Consider the following 24,481-nt stretch of genomic DNA (forward strand, 5'->3'; position numbering starts at 1 on the left):
ATAATAGAAAATTAAAATAATAATATAATATAGTATATAAATAAATAATAAGTAATAAAAAAGTATGGAATAAGTGGAGCTTTTTCCGTGAGAGTCTGATAGCATTTAAACAAAAAGCGGTCCGTCAGCCTTTTTTTTTTTTGAAAAAGTGTTTTTGTTGAGGAAAAAACTACAAATTTCTAAATAATCGTTAAATCATAATCATAATATAAATAGTATAATATAATAATAAATAATATAATCATAATAATAATTAAATCATAGTCAAATAATAATAATAATAGTAAAAACTTCAAATTTCAAACAAATTATTCAAAAAATCTGCGCGATGAAAGCCTACGAAACACCCATCCATACAAAGAGAGGAACTCGCCACGTGCTTTATCATAAATGCACCGTAATTTCCGATATTCTACTCTCGAAAGCCGCCTTCTTAAGTAGGATAAAGGAAGAAGAGTTTGGCGTTAATCAATCCGCTTCGGATGCGTCACCGTATTCACTTCAACTCGGAGTCGTTTAAGGTTTACGAACGTGTAACTGGCCTATACAATGACTTGCGTTGGCTAACCGATGTATCAAGTCAGTGTTTTTATCCTCCCGGACAAGTCTGGTACCAATTTATTGACCCCGGAGGGATGAAAGGCTTGCTGAGCACTGGGGCGGTCTCGAACCATCGATAGATCGGTATAGTCAAAGCAAAAACTCTTACCGACTGCACCACACCAATCCCAAATCACATGCTATTGACACTAAAAGGAAAGAAGAAATAGTGGCACTCTTCCATTGTCTAACGCAGGTTAAATGGACGTATATGTACGTCGCCGCCGTAAAAAAAAATGGCCGTAAAAAATCGTCCACATCAAATTAAGAATGTGAAACTGTGGAGTTGTGATGAGAGGAACAAAATGAGGATTATTAATCATTTCCTCTTAAAACCTATCTCTTGGCTCACCGACTCGATGTTCTTTTTTCTGTTCTGGATAAAGAGGCGAAGAGAAGGGATAAAGCTAATTTAGCGACATTAATTTGTGGTTCAGGATTAAATTCGAGACATTCCAGAAACAACGTCCTTTACAAAATGACGGCAAAACTTTATATGATAGATACGCAAATCCTGGAAAATTCGGATCATCAACGAAGAAGAAGAGTACCGGGTCGATGAAATTGACAGCTCGTTCGTATTCCAATATCAAACGGACGTCTATTCGTTTACTCTGTATCAAAGAAGAATTTAAAAAAAAAAACCGATGTGTCAAGTCAGTGTTTTTATCCGCTCAGACAAGTTTGACACCTATCTGTCGACCTCGGAGAGATGAGGGAGGAATTTTAATTAAAAATCCAGCAATTTCTCGCTTTGTTCTTCGGACTTCTGAGAAAGAAATAAGGGTCAACAGACAAAATCACAAGGTGAGGAAAAATCTGTTTAGGAGTGAAAATTCAGAAATAAGGAATGGCCCTATCCTTTAGACGAGCTTCATGGATACATAGATTAGGTAGCTTAGTTGGATAAGGGATTTATAAGCTGATAGGGGCCGAAACATTTTTTTTTAACCCATAGTTTCAAAGTTTTGAATTTTTTTTTTGAAAATTTTTTCAATGATTTTAACGCTGCAGTCCGAAACTTTTCTCCATGAAAATGATTCTTCATATAATTTATTAATTATTTATATAATTTTGAATCAACGATGTTTGCGAGAAGGAGATGTAGAGTTTCGACTAAGATTTTGACTTTTTCCATACTTTCTAGCGTTAGTTGAACATTCACAATGGTTATAAAATCAATTATATTTATTATAAATACGAAGAAAAACAATTTTTCACTACTTTTCTTTGTATAGCCACTCTTTGACTAGTGTGCTGGCTTATTGTATTGGAAAGCACCAAATGAGCGTGCAGTTGCACAGAAATTTCCAGCATGGAACTGAAATTTTGTATTTTCAGCATAAAATTTTACAAAAAAAAAAGTAGGACACGTTAACTTACCTTACAAAGAGGAATATTTGCAGCTGCTTGATCTATACAACTGCAGAAATTATCATCGCAAACCTTTTGAGGACTTCTGTTCTGGTAACATTGGGTGTGAGCTACACAGCATGAATCGATTTTTCCTGAATTGTTATTAACATATAACATTAACATTAAATAACATTGTTGAAATAACTGGTTTTATAAGTCCTTTAAAAATTAAACAAACTATGTAACTTTTTCCCTCCCTCTCTTGTAAGTTTTTTTTTTTTTTTTTGAAAAAGTGATTAAAAGAAGATAAACTATTTCCGTTTGTTCGAAGAAAAAATCCTCTGATCTTACTGAACTAAACTGTTATAACCGTTTTTTTTAAAGAATATTGTGCACATAGGAGGACATCCATTTAGACTTTGAAGATGTGAACCATAATTAAAATGGCTTAAGTGACTAACTGCTTAAGACTAGATGCATATTTAGGTGAGCAGCACCAAAGTCCAGGAAAAATATTGAAAAACATAAAAATATTGCAGTTATTTTGCTTCAAATTTATTCAGCATGATTTTTTTTGTTTATCTTGCTTATCTGCTGTTTATTTTATTTGTTTTTGACAGGGTCTGAAAACAACAAACGCTTCCAAATGTAGGATATCGAAGATATGTATATGGTAATGTCTTCGGTTGTTCCCAGATATCGAGGATATTGTTGTGGATGGAATAATCGACGCCGCTGCTCAGCGTCCGAATAAAGCTCCCAAAAAGACCACAAACTAAACCCGTACAAAAATATGTATTTATTTGTCCAAAAATTAATTTTAAAAAAATTAAATCAGCATGACAACAAAAAAGTGTTATTTTGTAAGGGAGAAACGGTCCCTCAAATCACACGTTATTTGCCGGTAAGGTCTTCTTTTTCTGTGCACGAGATTAAATTTTAAAACAATTACTACCATTAATTATGGATCAACCAACTAATATCTGCTCAGTATGATGTGGAATTTCCGTGTTTATTTATTTATTTCTTCATTTGTTTATTTATTTATTTATTTCAGCAGGTAAATAGCGTTAGCCAATACCAATATGGCTTCTGTGCAGAATTTTAAAATAACATTAACAACACAAAACTAACCTAGCCTTCCTTTACAGTCATTTCGTAAAAGATTCGAAGCTATGTCATGTTGTATACCATCGTTACCGCATCGTAGTTTCGCAAGCGTAACACCGAATACAACGCACAGTACGGCAACATATAATGATGACATCTGAAATGTATTTTTTCATTTAATTAAAAACATCGACAAAGTTCCCCCTGATCGGTTCTCTACTGCAGTTTTTTCTTACTCATTAATCCTGAAATTTCTGGTTGTGTTTGATAGAAGGTATAACGAAAACATAATATAATCTTTATAATATTTTATAATGTCATTTTTCTCATTTTTCTCTTAATACAATCTTCATAATATTTTATAATGTCATATTTTCTTATTTTTATCTTAATATAATCTTTATAATATTTTATATTGTCATATTTTTTCACATTCATCTTAATAAAACTCCAAAAACTCCACTCTTTGTTTACAATTACAAAATGCAAGAAAGTTATTTTCATTTAGTTACTGAGTCATTCCAAAAGAGAAATAGCTATTAATGGTAATTCTATAAAATTCCACTTAAATAACTGAGAAGAATAACATCGTACTCCCATATATTAAGAAATAATCGTGTTCGGTTTCCCGCTCCTCATTCAGAACTCACTGAGAACGTGCCTTTTTCTCCTTCCTGGCCGAAGAATCAAAACATTTAGAAACAATATTTCCTCATCAAAAATATCCGGATGCATGTCAGAAAATTTAAAAAAAATAGAGCGCAAGAGATTAACTAATCCCTATACAAATCCACGTACGGATTTTTCGTTTTTCTAACTTGTAGAGGTGCAATAATAGTGTGCAAAAAAAAGTATATAGATATATATATATATTTCTATACATATGTATATATACACATTTTTAGGTATACACTATATAAACTATATATAGTATACATCTAAAAAGTGCCTATCTATAAATGTTTATTCTAAAAAGATAAAAGAAAAAATAAAAATAAAATAAATAAAGTATAATTGATCTGACCTGAGAAAGAAAAGGATGCAAGCAGTTTCCAGTTTTTGTTTCATTTCATCAGCCCAAACTAAAGATAAACGTGCTTCTACTTTTTTTACGATACAATTGTATTTCATAAAACTTTATCTTTATATATATATATATATATACATATTTAGATTTGCAAATATCCTTTTCGAAAAAAAAAAATTTTTTCGAAGTAACAATTTTGAAGATGGCTTTATTTGAATACTCGCTAATTCGTGAATATTGTTCTCAAGACTCGGTCAGGCATCTCTTGAATTACTTTTTTTCTTGATTAGACTTTACTTGCAATTCTTTCATCAACGTTTCAAGTTGCTTAAGGCACAATTAGGTAGAAATAAATGATATTTACGCTTGTGGCAAGAAGATATTAAATTAGGACATGAATGGACGAGAAATAGGTCGAAAATAGGACACAGATCATCTACTTATATTGCTGTGCGAACATGTCTCGGATATCCCAAACAAGATCCAGGTTCAGGCGGTCGCGATCACATGTTGACGTTCGGGGGAGAGAATCATAGAATGACCGATGAGTTAGTTGATAGCGCACCTACATGCGTGAGCGGAGGTACATAGCGGACAACTATTTACATAATCAAAGGAAGAAAATCAAAGAAAAGTCCTTTCTCGCCCTTCTCTTATTCTCCTTCATTCATTATCCTTTCCTTTCCTATCCCTTCCTATTCTTTATATTCTTTCACAGTGCAGAAGCAAAAAACAAGGAAATTTACATTGAAACATTGCAAATGCATTGCAAAAACAACAACATTGTAAAAATATTGAAAACATGGCAATTTACAGAAATACTTTTTTTTCTGACCTTTTTGATTTTTTTGATTTCCTAGACCTTCTCTAGAATTTTCTTGGTTACTGGGATTTCCTCTTTTTTTTTAAATGATTTTTCCTCTGATGCTACGGTAACCGGGTGGTAGGAAGAGCTCAATTTAAAGGTCATTGCCTACAAAAACAAGTCAGAAACTACTTCAAATTATTTTCTTTGAAACGATCTTTGAAAGAGAATTAATTTATTTATGTACAATAAAGTCACAATATTTAATATTATGTTATACTTATATTATTTATTTATAAAATTTATTATAATTATTATGTATATCATTATTAAAAGATAAAAGTTCAACTTTTATTTTATTATTATTAATTAATTACTATGAAGACGATTTTCGCCGTTTTTTTTTGTTTTTTTTTTTCTGGAGCAATTCTTTACACTGTTTGGTACAGCAAGCTGTAACAGACGACAATAGAAGAATAAATGGTGGGACCCTATTACCCGAAGGACAGAAGACCAGCTGCATAGCGGTCGATCAAAGGCGATTCTCGTATTTTCTCAAAAACACCTCAGCTCGGCTGTTATCTTTATATCATTTTCGGATCACTCTGACATTGCTACTGTAGTCCAACGTGGATCTTGTTTTGTGGTCAATTGTCGAGTGAACTTCTTGAAAGTTACAGTCCTATCGGCAGAAACCTAGAAATACAAAATAAAAAAGAATAATAATAAATATTTCAAACTTTGTTTGATGAGAAAAAAAGGACCAACAATCATGACAGCCCCCTTATTCACGTAATGATCCTGATATCCTGGTGCACTGAAGAGTGTGATGATTTTTCGATCCGGGGAGATCTCGAAACCTTCGTCAACTGCCTGTAGACTACTGTATTCACATAACGTTTGGGAAATTGAATTTTGAAAAATTAATTAAGGAATTAAAAAATTAATTAATTAATAAAGATAATTTGTGGAACATACTTGATGTCCACGAACAATCATTAAAATACCCATTTTCTGACATTTTTCCGCAATTACATCAGATCCGAACACTAAAATCAATCAACGAACAGTGCATCCTTTACAAATATACGTACGGAGCAAAGGCATCCAACCAAAAGAACATCCACGTTCAGCATTTGCTTGGAAACCAGTGCATGTCGGTGATGGATCGGACCAAAGAAGATCCTCAACGAGGCCCGACGGTTCTCCACCTCCTCTATAAACCTCTTTATTGTAGGATGTATTTCTTTTTCCTTCATTTTTATCATCTTTTTGAGCATCCACTCAAAACCTTTATTAATACCGAAACCTGAGAAAATTTAAAGGGCAAGGTCTCATGAAACTGATATGTTGGGGAAACCCCATGGAAAACACAAAGTTCGGAGTGCAGAGTACAAAAAAGAGAGTGGCCACACTCAGTTCGCCTAATCGTCCTGAAAAACACCGTGGGAAATAGAATTTTTTCCTACCAGGCAAGTTGAAACGCGTCCCCGTAGTGCACGCGCCGCATCCACGAGCGTGCGGTCTAGAATCAATCTTAGCAGCCTTTTCATGTAAAAGCAATGAATAAGCTGTTGAGAGAACAGCAGCATGCACAGCGGTGCTCGTTCCAACGTACTTCGTAGGAAATAAAGCGGTTCCCACGGCGTATGCTAGGACGATAAGGGGAAATTGAGCGGGGCTACGCTCACAATCTCAGTGTACACTCCGAACTCCGAGATTTCCATCAGCTTTCCACACTATTTGCGATACGTTGCTTTCAAGTTTTTTCATTATTATGGTGTATCCGATTGGTTCAAATTTAGTTACTTGAACTATCCAGTAGAGGTTGCTTCAGATTTTAATCCATGGCCCAACTTTTTCCCAGTCATCAATGCTTTTACGGCTTTTGGGCATGGAAAGCGAGCTTAGCATAAAAGTTCAAGTATTGATGATGTACACTCCAAATTTACTCTCAGATAGACCACCAAAAAGGGAACAATGCAAATCCATGCCAGTTCGTTACCAAATGTCAGATTCTTGTGAGTATTCTTATTATTTTTTAAATACAATTGAGGCTGTTTATCTTTATGTCTGGCTTACTCTTTAGAGAAGAAATTCTCCACAGGTAATTTCTATTTCTCAGTGATTTTATTTTTTTCAAGAAAAACAGTGTGAAACTATTGGTTTGTTGCGCACAAGGTACATATAGTTGGGTCAAAACGACATGAAGCACGGACTGTTGCGTAAGCGGTTGCGCTTGAAGCGGGGCGATGTAGCGTAGCGGTTGGGATCGTGTAAGGATCCTCGCTATCGCCAACCATCTCTGCGGTTCGCCATGGACCCACCTCGATTCCAACCGCTGTCTCCACCGCACCGCTGACGAGCGCAGCCGCCTACGCAACTGTCCGTGCTTCATGTCGTTTTGGCCCGACTATATATCTTTGTGGAATGCATTGTTTGCAAATATAACAGTACCAGTAGGAGGAGATAATACTAGGAGGATCTCCTGGATGTGGGACGAGATTTCCATGGGACCCTTGTGAGACCGTAAAAACTCCTTCCCAGCAAACACCCCTCTACCAACCGGTGGTCCGTTAACGTCGCGGTTCTATGGTTATCGATGTGAGCACTATTTTGGCATGCTTCTCTGACGTTATCTCCACAGTATTCTGATCCCTACCTCACATTTTGAGGGATGACGAAGCGTTTCAGGGGGTAGTTCGAGGAGGTTTTTGATTTTCCAGGCTCTAAGGATGGCGACAGCGCCAAAACGTTAAGCAAGAAGAATAAAGATCAGTGACTATCTTCATTTCGCTCCGGAAAAGTTGTGCATGATCCTGACAGCTATTAATATCGAAGGAATCAGTAAGCGCAAAGTTTCTAGTTTATAGATCTGCAATTTTAGAGGAATTAACTTATTCCTGGCTTGGATAAATCGTTAAGAAATCGTTAAAAATGACGGGGAGGACTAAAAAAATCCCGGGACTTTTGAAGGTGAGGTGGTGAGAAAAATTAATTACGAATTGCGAAAGCATCCCACTGACATATGTATTACTTTACCGAATTAGTGACAATATAGATTAACGTTAAGATCCCTATGGCACGAAAAACAAAAAAAAACTAAATTAATAAACGAGTTAACAAAAAAAAAAACTCCAAAAACTAAATCCACGCCTTCATTTGCCTGCACTAAGTTTGCTTACCGTTTAATATTGCGAATGTCATCAATAGAACTTAATTTGGGAGATAAACCACCATGGAGGCAAAGAATTTTCTCGCAAAGCAAAGCGGCAAGTGGTAGTTGCCTGAACGTGTGCGGTTCTACAGTAATACACATCACATTATGACTGCTATCAACCTACGAGTAAACTTTTCCCACAGCATCAAGTATGGAATCATATTCATTCCTCTCCGAGTATCGTAGACGTAGATCACCATAGAAGCCATATCCCCTAAATAAATTCTGTTAACTACTAGGGTCCCATGCTAGCCATAGAGCGCGAAATGGCCATGAACTAAACATATAGTTGAGTCAAAACGACATAAAGCACGGGAGTTGCGTGAGCGGGTGCGGTCGAAGCGGCGCGGTGGAACGTAGCGGTTGGGATCGTGTAAGGACCTCGCAACCGCCACTCATCTCCCACTTCGATTCCAGCCGCTTTCCCTGATTCATGTCGTTTTGACTCAACTGTTTATAAATGACCATTATTTAATGAGAAAAAAAGTTGAAAATAGAGAAAACCCTAACTTATTCACTGCTTTGATTTCATGATTACCGCGTAGAAGAAAAACGTTCTGAGGGAAACGAATTTGCAATGCAAGAACAAGGACCAGCACTTCAAGCGAATTCCTGGAAAAGAGAATATGAATAATAAGAATTCAAGGCAAAAAAAAAAACACGCAGTACCTTCCGCGGTCGACGTAATCTCCAAGAAAGAGGTATTTTTTCTCGAACGGCCAACCACACTCCTTGAATAATTAAATTTTAGTCTGTTAAGGATTAAGATTATTAGCGAAGAGCGCATAGAAATCCCTCTTGATCAATCAATGGGATATTTGAAGGCAGCGGATCACAAACTGATGATGTTGGGATCTTTCGTGGACGATACCTCACTAATTTTCGACTGTTCACTGGTGGATACGGTAGGTGCATCGAGGTAACGTATCTCGTAGGAACAAACACCGTTTTCCACCCACGAGTTTTCAGGACGATTAGGAGAAGGAATTAAACCGGACCATGCTCAAGCCAGTGATCTACGTCTCGAGTTCTATACTTACTCGTAGAGACTCTAACATAGTCAACTTTGTGATACGCTGCCTTTAAGGATGGAGAAAGGCGAGTTTGCTTTACCTCACGACTCTATTTCATTTGAATGAAGAAGTTAGTAGGAAAAGTCTTTTCCTCTAAATCATAGGAAAAAGGAAAAAAAGAAGAAAGAAGAAGTTATTAAGAAAAGTCTTTCCCTCTAAATCATCGTAAAAAGGAAAAAAGGATAGCCGCGCCGCCCTCACTTTTAACAATCCCTGACATCCATCATTGATTTGAGGTATTGATGTAATAGTGATGTCGGTCGGGTCAAAACGATCTGAACGCTTTATTTTCGTTTCGATCTGCGCTGCGTAGGAAGTAGCGCAGTAGATTTAGTGGTTGCTATCTATCAAAGTGGGACTCATTGACTTCTGCAGCCCGATTTCAGCGATCGAGGGTCCCATCTCGCCCCAGCAATCGCTGACTCAATCAAGCTACATTCTACGCAGCCGCTTACGCAGTTACAGCGATCTCCGGGTCCTCTTGACCCGACCTGGTCGTTTGGTTTTCATTCAGAAGAGTTTGCTTTGGTTTTTGTAGTTATTTGGTTTCGTCCTGTTTTTTTGTTGTTAAATCTTTTTTTTTAAATCTGGATAATCTTACCGGATAGTCTAACGTTACACAACCACCGTAAGTTGACTTCCCTGTCGCTGACTCTCATTCCTTTCTAAACTTCTCCTGATTTTGTTGTTTCTCTGGTTCAATTAACTTCCCTTCTCAGCTTTTGCTCACTTTTTGCAATAAATAACAATAACAATAGCAATAACAACAACAATAGCGGCTATAATCAAGTCCTAGTCTTCTCCCAACCAGTTGTTTGTGTCCGATTTTAGGTATTGATTAGTTTATTCCTTAGTGTCGTTGTTGAGGGGTTTTTGAATGTTTCTTTTTTTTTCTTTCTTTCTATCTTTTTGTTCTGCTCATATCCTTGTTTTGCTTATCCTCGTGTTGCTTGGTTCGCTAGTAGTTTATTACAGAAATAAACAAATAGCACAGAACTCGGGGAACTAGAATAAGAAGCGCATTAGCAAGAAGGTGACTTTGCGGTTTTAGTTGTTGTCGAACATTTCTTCGTCTAAAGATTCTCAAAGTGACTTAGGGTTTAGCTTTTGGGTCCACAAAGTTGTTTACATTGCAGTCTTGCTTAAATGATGTTTACCACAGGTAATTATAGTCGATATATGAAGCTCGGCTTGCAATTGCGGTTTGGCTTGAAGCACCGGAGCGGTGGAGCCAGCGGCAGGAATCGTGATGGGACCATCGCGATTCAACTTCAGTGAGTGGTGTTAGCTAGGGTCTTAACCGGTACGCTACGCACTGCTACAAGCGCAGCCGCTTACATAACTGCACCGAACTTCATCTCGTTTTGACGCCACTATACAAACTCGCGATTTGCCTCTTTCAACTAATACATATCCATTTAAGATTAGTTGTGATGGTTATGCTTTGTAGAGCAAAATAAAAGCCGAAGGTCACTGAGAATGAACGTTTCATCTACTGTTTTTTTTTTGCAATTAGGAATGTAGAGAATGTCAAAGGCAGCATACCACGAATCTGAGGTGGTACGGATTTCAGGTGGAGTATTCGTATACGGGACAGTATATTATGGAGAGGTGTGTGGTTCCGTCCATTTCTTCCATAAAAAAAAACGTCCCGGAAGATGCGGCGCTGCACAGGGCTGGCGCGCTCCAATCAAACTCTGTAGAAAATAGTGCGCCGGAACGCTCGAAGCCGTATCTTCCGGGCCGTTTTCCACGGCAATTAGGAAGAAATGAATAGGATCACCCTCCTCCCCATAATCTAGAACCTCGTATACGAATACTCCACCGGAAATCCGTACCACTCCAGATTCATGGGGTGATGCCTTTAGTCAATGACCCTGAATCAGCCGAAGCTGCTGATGGGCCAAGCAATACTCTACTATGTAGCCTTCACAACATTTTCCACTGTTGTGGATAGTTTTAAGTGGCACCGTACCTCAAATATATTTAGTAGATCCGCGTATTGACCGTGTATATCTCCCACTACTATAACAGGCGCTGTGATTTCAAGAAGAGACGGTTGTCGCTCCAAGGAGACCTTAAAGGATAAAGAATAGATTGATTGCAGGGTGTTGATCCATCCTCATAGCAATCTCTACGCTTTAGACATCAGTTCAGAACCGTTTGACCGTTTATGAAATTCAGAATGGTTTTAGGTTTACGAACGCTCTATAATGACTTTATAATTAGCTTTATAATGACTCGTGGGGGTTAGTAGATATGCTGAATTAGTGTTTTTATCGTCCCAGACAAGTCTGGTACCAAATTATCACCACCGAAAGATGAATGGCATTGTTGACACTAGGACAGTTTGGATCAACTATTGATCGATCATGCAATCACAGCCTAATCTCTTACCAACTGCGCTACACTTTTGAGTAATAGGATTCTAAGATCTGAGATTCCGGCATCTATTGTTGCATCAGTTTCCAATAATTTTTGTTAAGAAATATATAGAAGCTAACAAATTGACATTCCATTGTGTCAAAAAGTGAATATAACCCGCCTCGGCTCTTCGAAACAGCTCGGTAAGAAAATTGAACGAATAGTTGTGTTCGACAGGACCAAGAGCGAAATGTTCACGAATAACCTGATCTATGTTCATATCTGATCTGCAACTCTAATTGTAATGAAAATGTTGATTGGAATGATTTGTGAAAATGTTTTTGAGCTAAGTTTTAATTGTTTAAATTCCACCACCAAAACTAGCGAGAAATGATGGTACAGCAACCTGTTTCAAACACTTTCAATGAAGTTAGAAGATGTATCGGTTTTCGTGTGGACTATATTTTTTATTTTTTTTAAATGATGCGCAGTTGTCATTCTCAGAGTGCCCGAAATTGTTGCCACATGCAGATTTTCTATGAACTTCTTAAGATGCAAATGAAATTTGATTTTATGTGTGTTGTAAGTAATAAGTTTTACATGCTTGCTAATTGACACACCGTAACGTTTCCTTTCAGGGCCGGAGCTGACACTGACACTGGAGGTGAGCTACCTCGCGGCTGCCATCACGAGGACGACCCTGACGGCTGGGAACCGCCTCGCAAGGACGCGTGGTACAACGCCTCCAGCACCAAGGACAGCGACGCTGACCCCAAGCTCAGCACTGAGTCTCCCGATGACTAGACTAAGGCAGTTTTTATTGCTTACTACTTTATTACTTACTACTTCCTACATTACTACTTTTACTACTTTTGTGTTGAGTGCCGCTTTCATTACGCAACGCTTATTGTGTAGCTGGTTCTGATTTATTTCTTTCACCAGAAAATCCAAAATCGTATATAAATTGATTGCAGCCTAGTTGTATCCAGTTCAAGTGATAGTATTTTAATGTTACGCTAATGTTAGTGTTTCAACTGTTAACAATTTGTCGGTTATAAATGAAGCGAAAGGCAATATTGTCAACATTCTTTATTATGGCTAACTATAGGTGCGATAGGGAGGAGCCAGACCCTCTTCAGGTGAGGGGTGTCATGCTCATGGGGTGCAGCTCAAGTGATGAGGATCCCTAAGCCAATGGTCCAAACGTGAAAGAGGTCCTTCCGCCAACCGTGCAAAAATGAAGGGGGTCCTTTCGGCAACCGCCCAACAGTGAAGTGGGTCGGTGCGCCGGCTCCGACTATTGCATGTATGCGGCTATCATTTCGGGGTACCTGCTTTCGTCAGCGCCTGGAACGTCAGAATATTTGTAATGTGCCTTCCCAAATGCCTAATAGGGAACAAGTTACCATCTGACGAAGGCGGCGGCGCCGATATGTTAGCCGTAATAACGAGTGTTAACAATCTTAGCACTTGCTTCATTTTTACAATCAACAAGTTGCAGCCATCGTGCCAAGATTCAAGAACCGTCGAGTTTTTGTGATGTGGGTGAATTTGCGTCGGTTTTGTATAAAAATTCAAGTCGAATTCAACGTTTTCTACTGGGAATAGAAATCATTTGAAGTAAAACTAAAGAACCTTACTTCGATTAAGTCGAGGAGCTCGAAAAGATTTTGTTTGTGTCTTTCAGAGAAGTATTACAAGGGTTGCTTCGCACACACCTGTCTTTACCAGAGTTAAGGAACTAGCAGAATGGCAAGAGACTAAGAAATGAACATCACTTCCATCTATCACTATTCCTTAATACCTGATACCGTTGATACCGCTTTGGTTTCTTAACCTTTCAATACATGAATCTAAATGGAACAAAAATACACATTTAAAACTAATAATATTTACTGAAGTGTCCTCACCACCACAAGATTTACTGTGATGACTCTACATGTGAAGCAGCGACGCATTCACGAGTTCTTTATGTAGAGTTTTCCAGATGAAAAAGAGTTTCTCAACTACATCGGAAATCGCGAGGTTGCTAGGAAAAAAGCTATTTCTGAATCTGATATTTCCCAATTTCTGAGCAAAAAAGTCGCAAATCTTGATATTCATAGGTTCTGGAACTGTTGTGGTGAAATTGAAGCTAATCTCGGCGAAACTGCTCAGTACAGGATCTACTGGCCTCATGCGAACCAGTTCTACCTCAAACTGCACCAGTCTGGACCCTGGTGTTTCTAGCGCAAACAGCGCGCAGACTGAATTTCTACACCTTTCAGTACACCTGTCATTCCTGGAGAAAATGTTACGTCATGGGTATTGGCTTCGTGTCCCCTATGTGTCGTTCATCACGACGGTTCTCACGAAGTCTTGCCAACTGGTCTCGGGATCTGCTACCTCTGCCTTCTGTCATAATGAAACACCATAAACCCATAATCATCATCAGCTTTAGTAGCTCATGAATCCTACTTGCATGCATTTTGTGAGGGGTTGAAGAATGTTATGTGGATCGGGTTGCCCATGTTCGACTGTCTTTAAATCTCGGTATGTTGGAACATAGTCGATTTTCTTGAGGTTTAGCCAGATATAAAACCCTTGTGACTCATAGTTGTGGTATGTGGTGGTCTGTTGCGTTACCAAGTCTAGCTAATGAGGTAAGCACTAGCCATTGTGTTGCTTTTTGAGTTTGCCTACCGTTTGGATGCTTTCTGTAGGGTGATGAGGCGCCTGAGAGGATAAATCACTAATGGCTTTGAATTTTCCAGGCTCTGACAAAGGCGATAACGTCGAAACGTTAGCTGTTGTTTAATGAAGACGGTCAATAACAATCTTGGCTACAGCTCAAGAAAATCAATTAAAAACTACGTTATGTGGATCATTACAAGTTGGTTATCTGAGAAAACGAGAGATCCATGTAAATATCGCATTGTAGACATCGAGCGAAAACGTGAGCAGACATAGATGCTACGTCTAGAATGGTACTTTTCATTCAGTGAATGCGTGCAAAATTTGTTCTAAGGGGGCGCTCAGTATGCGGTTCCAACAAAATCAAAATTATAACAGATCATTGATTTGTACGTGTGCATTCTACATTGTGTACATGTGTTGAATTATACAACAAACATTAAAGATTAAAAATTTTATTTTAAAGTGTTCAAGCGATCTATGGTTTTGTTATTGCTATTACAGTAACGTTGTAATTGGAATGAAGTATATGAACTTAGCTGAACTGTCTATTTTCGGGCTCGCTCTGAAAAAAGTTGTTGTTATCGTGCCAAGTTATTAACCAAACCCGTGTGACCATACTTTAGCTGGTATATCTTTGAGTGACCATCTCCACGCCCGGTCTTATTCCAACGAAAGAATGACAAAAGTCGAAAGATTTAAAAGCTTCTTAAAAGTTTCTGGTTTTCTGTCGTATAGAATTGAAAGAAACCAGCAATGGTCAATTTCATAACTGTTTCTGCTTTTTCGCAGAGTGCGATGAAAACTGCACACATGTTCGATTGCGGGTATCGTTATATCGCGGAAAGTGTCTAACATCACAAACATTGAGAAGCTGATGAATTCGGATTGAACCCATCTTTAGAGGAACTGGAATTATCCCTAACAAAAAGTCCTACAAGTTCGCTGTCCTGGCTTTAATACCGAATATTGATAGGCTGCAGAAGAGGATTAAAAGATCAGAGAATTGAAAGACTGGGATGAAATGCGAAGAACAATCGATCAGTGTCCCGGCAATATTATCTAAGTGCCATCCATACGACCCTTGACTACTCTCGAGTTCGCCGATGACCCTACAGTATTCTCGCAAAACAGTACGAAACTCCAACACTATTGTCGACCATGCGCCGATGTCAACTGCCTGTGAACTACGCCTACGCTCTGATGAGCACAAGCAAATGTGAATCTCCTCGAGACCTCGAACGGGAATCAGAGTAGACGGGCAGCCGACTGAGCTAGTAGATGAGTTCTGGGGTGTACGTGAAGAACAACGGCAGCTATGAGAGCGATATACAGCAAAGATGATCTGTCAACCATTGATAATTTCCAGCTTCATCTTTTCCAAAAACCAGTGGAGATTCTCTCTCCAAGCTGGCAGCGACATTGAACTATTAACTGATGAACATTAAATATAGCTGTAACTGAGTGGTAGCGTGAATTTTCTTTTTGGCAGATTGGAAACAAACTTAAACTTAAATTAAAAATTGAAAATTAAACTCATGTTATAACTGTTTCTTGTGTTTTGTTGTTCATTTGTGTATGAGGTATGAGGCCACTCAAAGCTACACCTGTGGAGTACGTTTCGTTCTCCACAATTGACGACTGATAACAACTCACTAAATTTCGATCTACGTCCAAAGATAGGTTTTGTTCTGATTTCCACATTTAATTCGTCTTTTTCACGACAGGAGTCCACATCTGGTTGAGTAAGCTTCAGCACGTCTGCCGACGTTGGCGGTTTCAGGTAACTAGATGCATCTTGAACTGCTGGGCGAGTTGATATTTCTGGCTTCGACTTTTTAGCCTCCTGTTTTGTGTCTTTGGGAGGCTGCTCTTTAGTGGGTGCAGTTTTCTTCACCACATCTTTTGAAACCCCCTCCTTAGAGGCAACTTCTTTTTTTGGCGTTGATGGGACCACTGTCAACTTTTTCGTATCTGCCACCGGTTTGCTAATAGCAATCTTCTGGTCAGGGATGTCGAGATCAACTGTGGCGGTAGTCTTTCCTTCGCTTGGCTGCAAATAATATTATTATATAAGCTGATGAAAAGAACTTCAATACCAAAACACACTTATTTTTTAAAGAGCTAAAAAATGATGCGTATATTTCAGTGATTAGGAAAACAGTGGACAGAAAACGACGAGGTATTTTTTTTTTTAATTTGTATGAAGGCAAAAAACATCAAGAATAAATGTAAGAAGTCGAAGAAACCAGCCAAGGAAGAGGTAAGAGGAAAATAACATGCTCAAAATTTTCTGATTGTATACGAGTGAAGTTTGATGAGCTGAACACAATTTTCTGAGTAAATTTACTAGATATTCTCTTTTCTTAGCACGACTTATGAAGTGGCCATATGAAATAAAAAATTTTATATAAAACGGATATAACAGGAGGACAACTACAGGAGATACTTTTGTCACCTACATTTCAGGAATGGAACGAACTAGAACTCTACGTGCCTTTTCAAAGCAAACAGCACCTACGCACATGTTCTGAACGCTAAATTTCAAATAATAACTTTGAAAATTTCCGCAATGCGAAGATTTTCGAAACCAAATATTAGCCTGTTTTAATAAGGCAACCAAGTTTCTTGGCTTGGCATCTGCAGGCAGTACAGACGAGACGTAAATTTTCGGAGAATATGGATCAGCGACGGATGGATAGATTCCATAGGAGCTCTAGCTGAAGATCGAACAGGATGGGGTGAAATATGTTTAAATGCAGCATACCACGAATCCGAGGTAGTACGGATTTCAGGTGGAGTATCCGTATACGGGATCGTAGATTATCGAGACGGGGTTAGTTCCGCTCATCTCTCTTTGCATCACTGCAAACAGCCGCCTCCAGAATGCTGTTTTGTACGACGCCGTCTATTTCGATGCTTCACCTCTTGCGTCCCTTACTGCCTATCGGGGCAGCCTCAATTGATTTTCGACGAATCGCAGGGCGGAGGCGGCGCAAGGGGTGGAGCGTTGCAATATATGGCGTAGTACAAAACAGCGTTCTGGAGGCGGCTGTTTGCAGTGATTCAGGGAGAGATGAGCGAAACCACCCCGGTCTAAATAATCTACGATCCCGTATACGGATACTCCACCTGAAATCCGTACAACCTCAGATTCGTGGGGTGATACGTTTAAGGACGACTCACTTCGGGAAAGATCGAAAAACTAGCGTTTGGGCCACCCGCCATCGGCTCCCCGTTTCACTCAAGTGAGTCAATAACGCTGCCAACTTTCATAAATTTATGCAAGGTGAGATACTCACAATGATACCACTTCGATCATCTGCAGCATCCGGAATTTTGTCTGCTTGTGAAATTGTTAATTTTTCAAGCGTACCCACTATCTACAAATACTTTTTTTTTAGTTCTTAAATAAAATATAAATAAATTCTTAAATAAAATATGTAAATCACATTATTATTCATAACTAACTGATGCAAAATTTGGCCTCTTATCCGGATCTTTACACCATAATTTTTCTTTCACAAACGATACAACCACATCTGGAGTGCTACTTGGAAATTTGTTGACCACACCATCGACTATCTAAAAAATTCTTATTCCCACTGGATAAAAACAGATGGAGGCTTGATTCCATTCACGTTCGGCACAAGATATGTGTAATCCTATCGAAATAATTAGGAAAAAAATCCATGGAATTTACAACTGTTGGGAATCCATTATATTCAGTCTTTCAAATTTCATAAGCGTCTCGCATATGATCGAAAACATAACTAACCATTTTCTTCACTACACTATTTCGCAAATCTTCATAAGGACCAGTAGCAGCAAAAATTTCGAACACTAAGACCTAGAATTATTTCAATGAGACGATATTTAAGTACTGTATCTTATCTGCAGAAATTCAGCGTGAGAAGTCTGCTTAGATTATCTTTCTGGATAGAGGTGAAAAATATCTATTCTCCTGTTAACATTCAAATTTTATATTTGGTCTTGCTTATTCAAAATACTTGAAGTGATTGAGATGAATAACTCTTCTTTGAAGCACACCTATTAAAACGATCTTTGTTAACAGGCCATGTTCTATTTAATCAGGTTTCTTGAAATTATGACAAGTTTAAGAAAAATATATTCTTTCCAAAGACTACCTGGTTCTAAGATCACCTGGTTCAAGTCACTCATGGATAAAGAATAAAAATTCTGGCGTTAAAGGCATCACCCCACGAATTTGAGGTGGTACAGATTTCAGGTGGAGTATTCGTATGCGGAATGGTAGACTACGGAGAGGGAGGTGATTCCGTCCATTTCTTCCTAATTGCTGTAAAAAACGGCCCGGAAGATACGGCTTCAGGCGTTTTGGCGCACTATTTTCTACGGGGAGTTGGACTGGAGCGCGCCAGCCTTGTGCGGCGCCGCATCTTCCGGGCCGTTTTTTTCGGCAATTAGGAAGAAATGGACGGAATAACCCCCTCTCCATAGTCTCCTATCCCGTATACGAATACTCCACCTGAAATCTGCACCACCTCAGATTCGTGGGATGATGCCTTTAACCAGCCTGTTTGGGATGCGCCACCTCGTTCACTTCAATTCAAAATCGTTTGGGATTTACAAACGTGATTTACAAACAAACAGCTTATACAGTGACCGGCAGGGATGATTGATGAATCAAGTCAGCGTTTTTATCCTTCGAGACAATTCTGATAACAATTCATCGAAAGCGAAGGGGTGAAATGTTTGGTTGGTTTTAGGGCGGTTTCGAACCATCGATCGATCGTGCAGACACAAGGAAACTTTTTACCGACTGCGACACCGACTTTTATCGACATTCAAGTGATTTTACTCTCAAAAAAAGCGCGATTGTATTTATAAGAACGTTCTTTTTTATGTTCTATAAATATTCTCAGTTTAGAAGAAAAAAAACAAATACATCTTACCTAAATAGCCTATCATTGCTGAAACTTACCCCAAAAGTGTAGACATCAGTTTTTTGAGTGAATGTGAATGTTAGAATGCTTTCAGGAGCCATCCACTTTATTGGCATTTTTTGTGCGGTTTTCATTTTGTATGACGTTCCTTGTCGAGCAAGACCAAAATCAGATATTTTTACCTAAATAGTTCACGTAACATAATGATTCAGTGCACGTTCCTTGACCAGGTGAATTTCAAAAACAGGATATCAATGAGATTTCGACAATGCGATCTCTACTCGCGTATATAGCAATTAGTCCGAGTAGAAATCAGCCAAAAAAAAACAAGCTCTTGTAGCATTATTTTAGAGATAGCCTTGGAAGGTACAAAATTTGAGCAACATTTGAGCATTACTGAGGACAGAATCCGTGTTCTCAGCGACTGCGCTATAAAAAAAAAACTTTTTTCTATTTCTTACTGTGTTGCTTCTGTCGTAGAGACAATTTCTTGCTGCAATATCCCTGTGTATCACGTTTGCCTTATGGATATAGTCCATTCCAAGTGCAACACCAATCGCCATAGACAGTCTCTCTCCTTTTGTAATTTTTGTTCTTTTTCTTCGTAGATAAACATCCAGTGCTCCACCTGAAAGAATCTTCAATTTTATGATTCATCCTAATCATAATATATACCGTTGGTTTCGTGAAGCCCCTGTTCTAAGCTCTCTCTATACGATCCTAATCTGAAGTAAACACTGAGGAGTTGTTGATGTGTATGATTTTTCCTTATATAAAAAAGTTAAAATGAATAAGATGGAGGATAAAATTGAAAAATGAAAAATAAAGCTATCACTGTCATAATGTCACAATGCGATATAATAACTGTTGTACTTTGCCACGTGTGTGTGTCAGTCACAAAATTCCACAAAGCAGTGACAGGGATCCAACCGCGTCAAATTGATGCGTTGCGGTCGCCAGAATGCTATAAAATGGATTTGGGACGGGTCCCATGGCCTTGCATTTGTTTCTCATGGTGACGTAGTACCCGGGCAATAACTCCATGTGGATTTGTCAAGAAGTAAATGATGTCGCTACTGCGATGAATCACAGCGCATCATACGGAGCTGAAGTGAATTCTGATCAAGATTCATGGTGAGCCTACTGTCATCTGTAGTATGGGTGTTCTTTTATCGTGAGGGGCTTGATCGTGCCTTTACCTACTTTCTTATACCATTCTCTGTACAGCAATGAAATATCTCTGCGGATTATACAATGAATGTTACTGTTGGAAGCATTCAACTACTTTACAACAAAGTAATTTCTGCTTCGTTTTTTTTTCTGTTTCCTTTCACTTTTAGAAGCCAAAACTGGATGGAACAAGAAGGTGTTAGCTGACGTCAATGAAATTAAGGATAAACTCTTTTACCTGAAACGTATTCCAACAATATATACAGTGGATGGTCGATGAGAACTACTCCAATTAGAGATACGACGTTTGGATGATGTAGATCTCGCATGGTGCGTGCTTCCTTCATGATTTCCCTGATAAGCTCCCTTGTTAACTCATTTCTCATCGTTAACTGAAACAACTGATGCACGTCCTAAAGCCAAATTCGTTTTTGGTGACAATCTCTAGGAACGCAGTGGTTCTCCAGTTCCGCTAATCGGTGAAACTGGCCTTTTTTTTGAAGGCATCAACCCATTAATCTAAGGTTTTACTGTTTTCAGATGGAGTATTTGTATACGGAATCGAAGATTATGGAGAGAAAGGTGATTCCGTCCATTTCTTCCTATTTGCCGTAAAAAAAAACGGCCCGGCAGATACGGCTTCAGGCGTTCTGGCGCACTATTTTCTACAAGGAGTTCGATTGGAGCGCACCAGCGTTGTGCACACGGTCTGTTTTTTACGGCAATTAAGAAGAAATGGACGGCATCACCCCCTCTCCATAATCTACTGTCCCGTATACGAATATTCCATCTGAAATCCGTACCAACTCAGATTTGTGGGATGATGCCTTTAAAGACCTGGTTGTCGAAATGTCAGGCTACGGATAACTTTTCGTATATTTCATCAAAATCTCGTTGGGATAACAGAAAAAAATTATCTTACCGTTTTTACGGCGACGTTTACAATGTTCCCATTTTTTCGTATCACAGTTCCCTTCCTAACCTCACCATACGCTCCTCTTCCGAGAAGCCTACCAACTTGAACATTTCCATGCTTGAATTCCCATCTGCATAGACCTACGCCACGCTTGAGTAATACGGTATCCTAAAAACCGACACCTCTCAATCGTTACTCGATCTGCAATAGTAATGCTCAACCTTTTCAACGAGTAATGGTTTTGTCATGTAGTTTTCGAACAGCGATGCCAGTGTGTCAAATTGTACAGCAGGATCTATCCACCATTTTTTATTTTTGTGCATTATTACAATGTTTTTAATCTGAAACTAAAACATCGACTAAGCAGTAAGATAATTTAGGGGATTTTTAAATTTCAAACTAAGCTCACTAATGAAGCTCTCTTGTCTAGTGGAACAAATTCTGTTTTACTTTCTGGATGAGCAAGAACTGAGATTACTCGTGAAGTTGTTCTTTGGGTTTTCTTTTTCTCAGCAACTTTCACGTTAGCCTGAATAAAATGTAAGTAATTTTAAGGAACAGCGCTAAACATTGTTACTATAGTGGAAAGGAAGCTCGTTTATTATAAGGCAGCATACCACGAACCTGAGGTATTGCTTCGTAAGTGCCGTAAAAAACGGTCCGGAAGATCCGGCGCCGCACAGAGCTGGCGCGCTCCAATCGAACTCCTTGTGGAAAATAGGGCGCCGGAACGCTCGAAGCCGTATCTTCGGGCCCGTTTTCTACGGCAATCAGGAAGAAGTGAACGGAATCACCCTCCTCCCCATGATCTACGACCCGAAAATCCGTACCACCTCAGATTCATGGAGTGATGCCTTTAGGCAAGATTTTGTCCCTGACTCCAAGACTGCCGTTTTTTTTCGCTTATCTCATAATTTTTTATTGCTAGCCTCTATAATGTAGAAACTAGGCTACATTATAGAGGCTAGCAATAAACAAAAATTAAAAAAAACAATAACAACAATAAACAATAAAGCGATTCATCGGCTTTACGCAGCAACGTTTTTTGAACGAAATTGCTTAAAACATAAAGGACGGATTATATTATGCTTGGAATTTAATTATCCCTCTGGGATCCGTGAACGTGTTCGCACTCATTTCAGAGCTCGAATGCGTACACAACGTAGACAATGACTATCGAACCAACTAATTTCCCATGTAAATGTCCTCATCCATAGGGCTAGAGATGTGGTTCACAAAATACGGGCATGATCACCCCCTATTTCTTCTAATCCTACTGAAAATGGAGAGGGAAGAGGACTTGTCGATTGAATTTCGGTGCAAAGCGCCTGACAGGGTCCCATGTAAGCGAACGGACGTGTGGGTCCCCTTTGTTTGCGAGGGAGCGATAGCATATCAGTATGCTGCTGACGCTGTCTCTCCCTTTCGCTGACGGACGCGACCCGTTGCGAGATGTCTCGTAGGGGAATTTGATCGCTAAGGCCATTTCTCATGCGTTTTTTCAGGATAATCTGCGGGAATTGAGCGTGATCCCATTCACCCGTGTCGACTACAGGCATAATGAAATCATTGCACTACACCATTAAAATAGAAGTACCCTAAGTTAAAGTACTTTTTATGGTTTCGAATTTCATGCTATCTGGTCAGTGGCGCAAAGCGAAACAAGGAAAAAATACAAGGACCTGGAGATCACAATGTTATGTTTTAGAAACATAGCCTTACCTCACTCATTCGTACCAGAAAATCGCCATTTTTTAGAAGAAGAGGTGGAATATCTTCACGAGGAAGATAACCATGGTAAAAGTCTGCAGCTTGTAACCAGTTATCAGCTAGTTCTGTCTAAAGTCCAATAGTTTATGAAGAGTTTTAGATTAAACTTTAGTTGTTTTTTTTTGTTCTTGTTCTGCTTAGAAAACTAATCCTAAATTTTTACAGTAAACTGAACGGAAACCGACATACAAAAGAGTCTCCTGTGGTGCGTAGAGTCTTGATACTGGCTGTAGTTGGTGGCTGCTCGGCAAGTGATGCATCTCCGATGGTAGAGTTGTCCAGTGGGTCACCTGGCATTGCTAAGCTCTCATTAAAAATGAGACTAGACACCACCGTAATCGCAATGATGCTGATGTTGATTTCAAGCGCTTCAATCTAATCACAAGCTTTCCAAGCACTGAGAAGAAGGATAAAGTTTCTGGCGTTTATCAATCCGCTTATGAAAGGCTTGGTGGTGAGCTCTAGGGCGGATTCGAACCTCCGATCGATTGTACAGGAAGAGGAACGTCTAACCACTATCCTACACCCGCCCAAGCACTGAGATAATCATCCTATATAATAACGGACATAGTCTGGACATAGTCCAGTGTGTTTGTCAGCCGCGAAAAAGCCCGTAAAATAGTGTGAGAAGGGTCCCATGGCGTCGAATTTGTGCCTTGGCGCTAGAAAAGCTGAAAATGAAGTGAGACGAGTCCCGCGACGCTAATTTGGTGCGATGATACCACGAAAGTAGTAAAATGTGCTGACACGGGTCCCACAGCGCCGAATTGTTGCACCGGAGACAGAGGAGGACTTCACGGTACGAGATTGGTACGCGACGGGAAAATTTGGGATCAGCTTGGCTACTACTGCTGTAGTATCATATTCCAGTAAGATTAAAAAAAATAAAAAAGTAAAAATAAAAATTAAATAAGTCAAAATAGTAAAAATTAAAATCAAATAAATAAAAAAAATAAAATAAAAACTCCAGTAGGATTTATAAAAAGGTGGATGGGACGTTGTGAACGGTTTCTTGGCCATGACAAATGCATGCATTGCGTTTCATCCCCATGAACTCCTCTGTACATCTACTTCTCTGCACGAGCTCATCAGGTTGTTAACATCCTTTCTTCAGAAATTGGAAACACGCATGTAAACGGTTGCTTAATTAGCAATTAATTAATTAATTAGTAGCTAACAGCTTACTTAATCTAACCTTAGAACTCCGTAGAACCTTATTCTTATAAGAACGACGATGACGTTCACGTAATTTCATGTTGACGTTGACTTTTGTTGTTGAAGGCATCATACCACGAATCCGAAGTGGTACGAGTTTCAGATGGGTTGGGCCTATACTTGGTCGTAGATTATGGAAAGAAGATTATGGAAAGAAGAAGGAAAGATTCCGTCCATTACTTCCTAATTGCCGTAAAAAAAAACGGCCCGAAAGATGGGGGGTGTGCGCAAGGTTGGCGCGCTCCAATCGAACTCGT

General features: G+C 38.9%; 4 protein-coding genes across 4 annotated transcripts; 1 reads left to right on the top strand and 3 right to left on the bottom strand.

Moving 5' to 3' along the window:
* Window positions 1-1,849: 1,849 nt before the first annotated feature.
* RB195_012735 (uncharacterized protein) lies at window positions 1,850-3,223 on the bottom strand (the record flags this gene model as incomplete). The annotated part of the gene is made up of 3 exons (XM_064202246.1): window positions 1,850-1,921; window positions 1,984-2,108; window positions 3,091-3,223. 3 exons carry the CDS (start codon window positions 3,221-3,223, stop codon window positions 1,850-1,852), a joined length of 330 nt encoding a protein of 109 aa, XP_064058127.1.
* Window positions 3,224-5,498: 2,275 nt separating this feature from the next.
* On the bottom strand, window positions 5,499-11,835 carry RB195_012736 (uncharacterized protein; the record flags this gene model as incomplete). Its single annotated transcript, XM_064202247.1, has 10 exons — window positions 5,499-5,594; window positions 5,667-5,771; window positions 5,877-5,947; window positions 6,011-6,114; window positions 8,084-8,185; window positions 8,243-8,332; window positions 8,629-8,730; window positions 8,788-8,849; window positions 11,167-11,268; window positions 11,737-11,835. 10 exons carry the CDS (start codon window positions 11,833-11,835, stop codon window positions 5,499-5,501), a joined length of 933 nt encoding a protein of 310 aa, XP_064058128.1.
* A 245-nt stretch (window positions 11,836-12,080) lies between these two features.
* On the top strand, window positions 12,081-12,359 carry RB195_012737 (uncharacterized protein; the record flags this gene model as incomplete). Its single annotated transcript, XM_064202248.1, has 2 exons — window positions 12,081-12,130; window positions 12,194-12,359. The coding sequence occupies 2 exons, from the start codon at window positions 12,081-12,083 to the stop codon at window positions 12,357-12,359; spliced, it is 216 nt and encodes a 71-aa protein (XP_064058129.1).
* Window positions 12,360-14,776: 2,417 nt separating this feature from the next.
* Window positions 14,777-23,306, bottom strand: RB195_012738 (uncharacterized protein; the record flags this gene model as incomplete). The annotated part of the gene is made up of 13 exons (XM_064202249.1): window positions 14,777-14,793; window positions 15,885-16,281; window positions 17,531-17,611; window positions 17,700-17,813; window positions 18,007-18,078; window positions 19,192-19,335; window positions 19,615-19,781; window positions 20,562-20,715; window positions 21,246-21,407; window positions 21,461-21,580; window positions 21,649-21,768; window positions 22,962-23,078; window positions 23,199-23,306. 13 exons carry the CDS (start codon window positions 23,304-23,306, stop codon window positions 14,777-14,779), a joined length of 1,773 nt encoding a protein of 590 aa, XP_064058130.1.
* Between the last annotated feature and the right edge of the window lie 1,175 nt (window positions 23,307-24,481).

Source organism: Necator americanus, chromosome V, assembly GCF_031761385.1.
Source record: "Necator americanus strain Aroian chromosome V, whole genome shotgun sequence".
NCBI classification, from domain to species: Eukaryota; Metazoa; Nematoda; class Chromadorea; order Rhabditida; family Ancylostomatidae; genus Necator; species Necator americanus.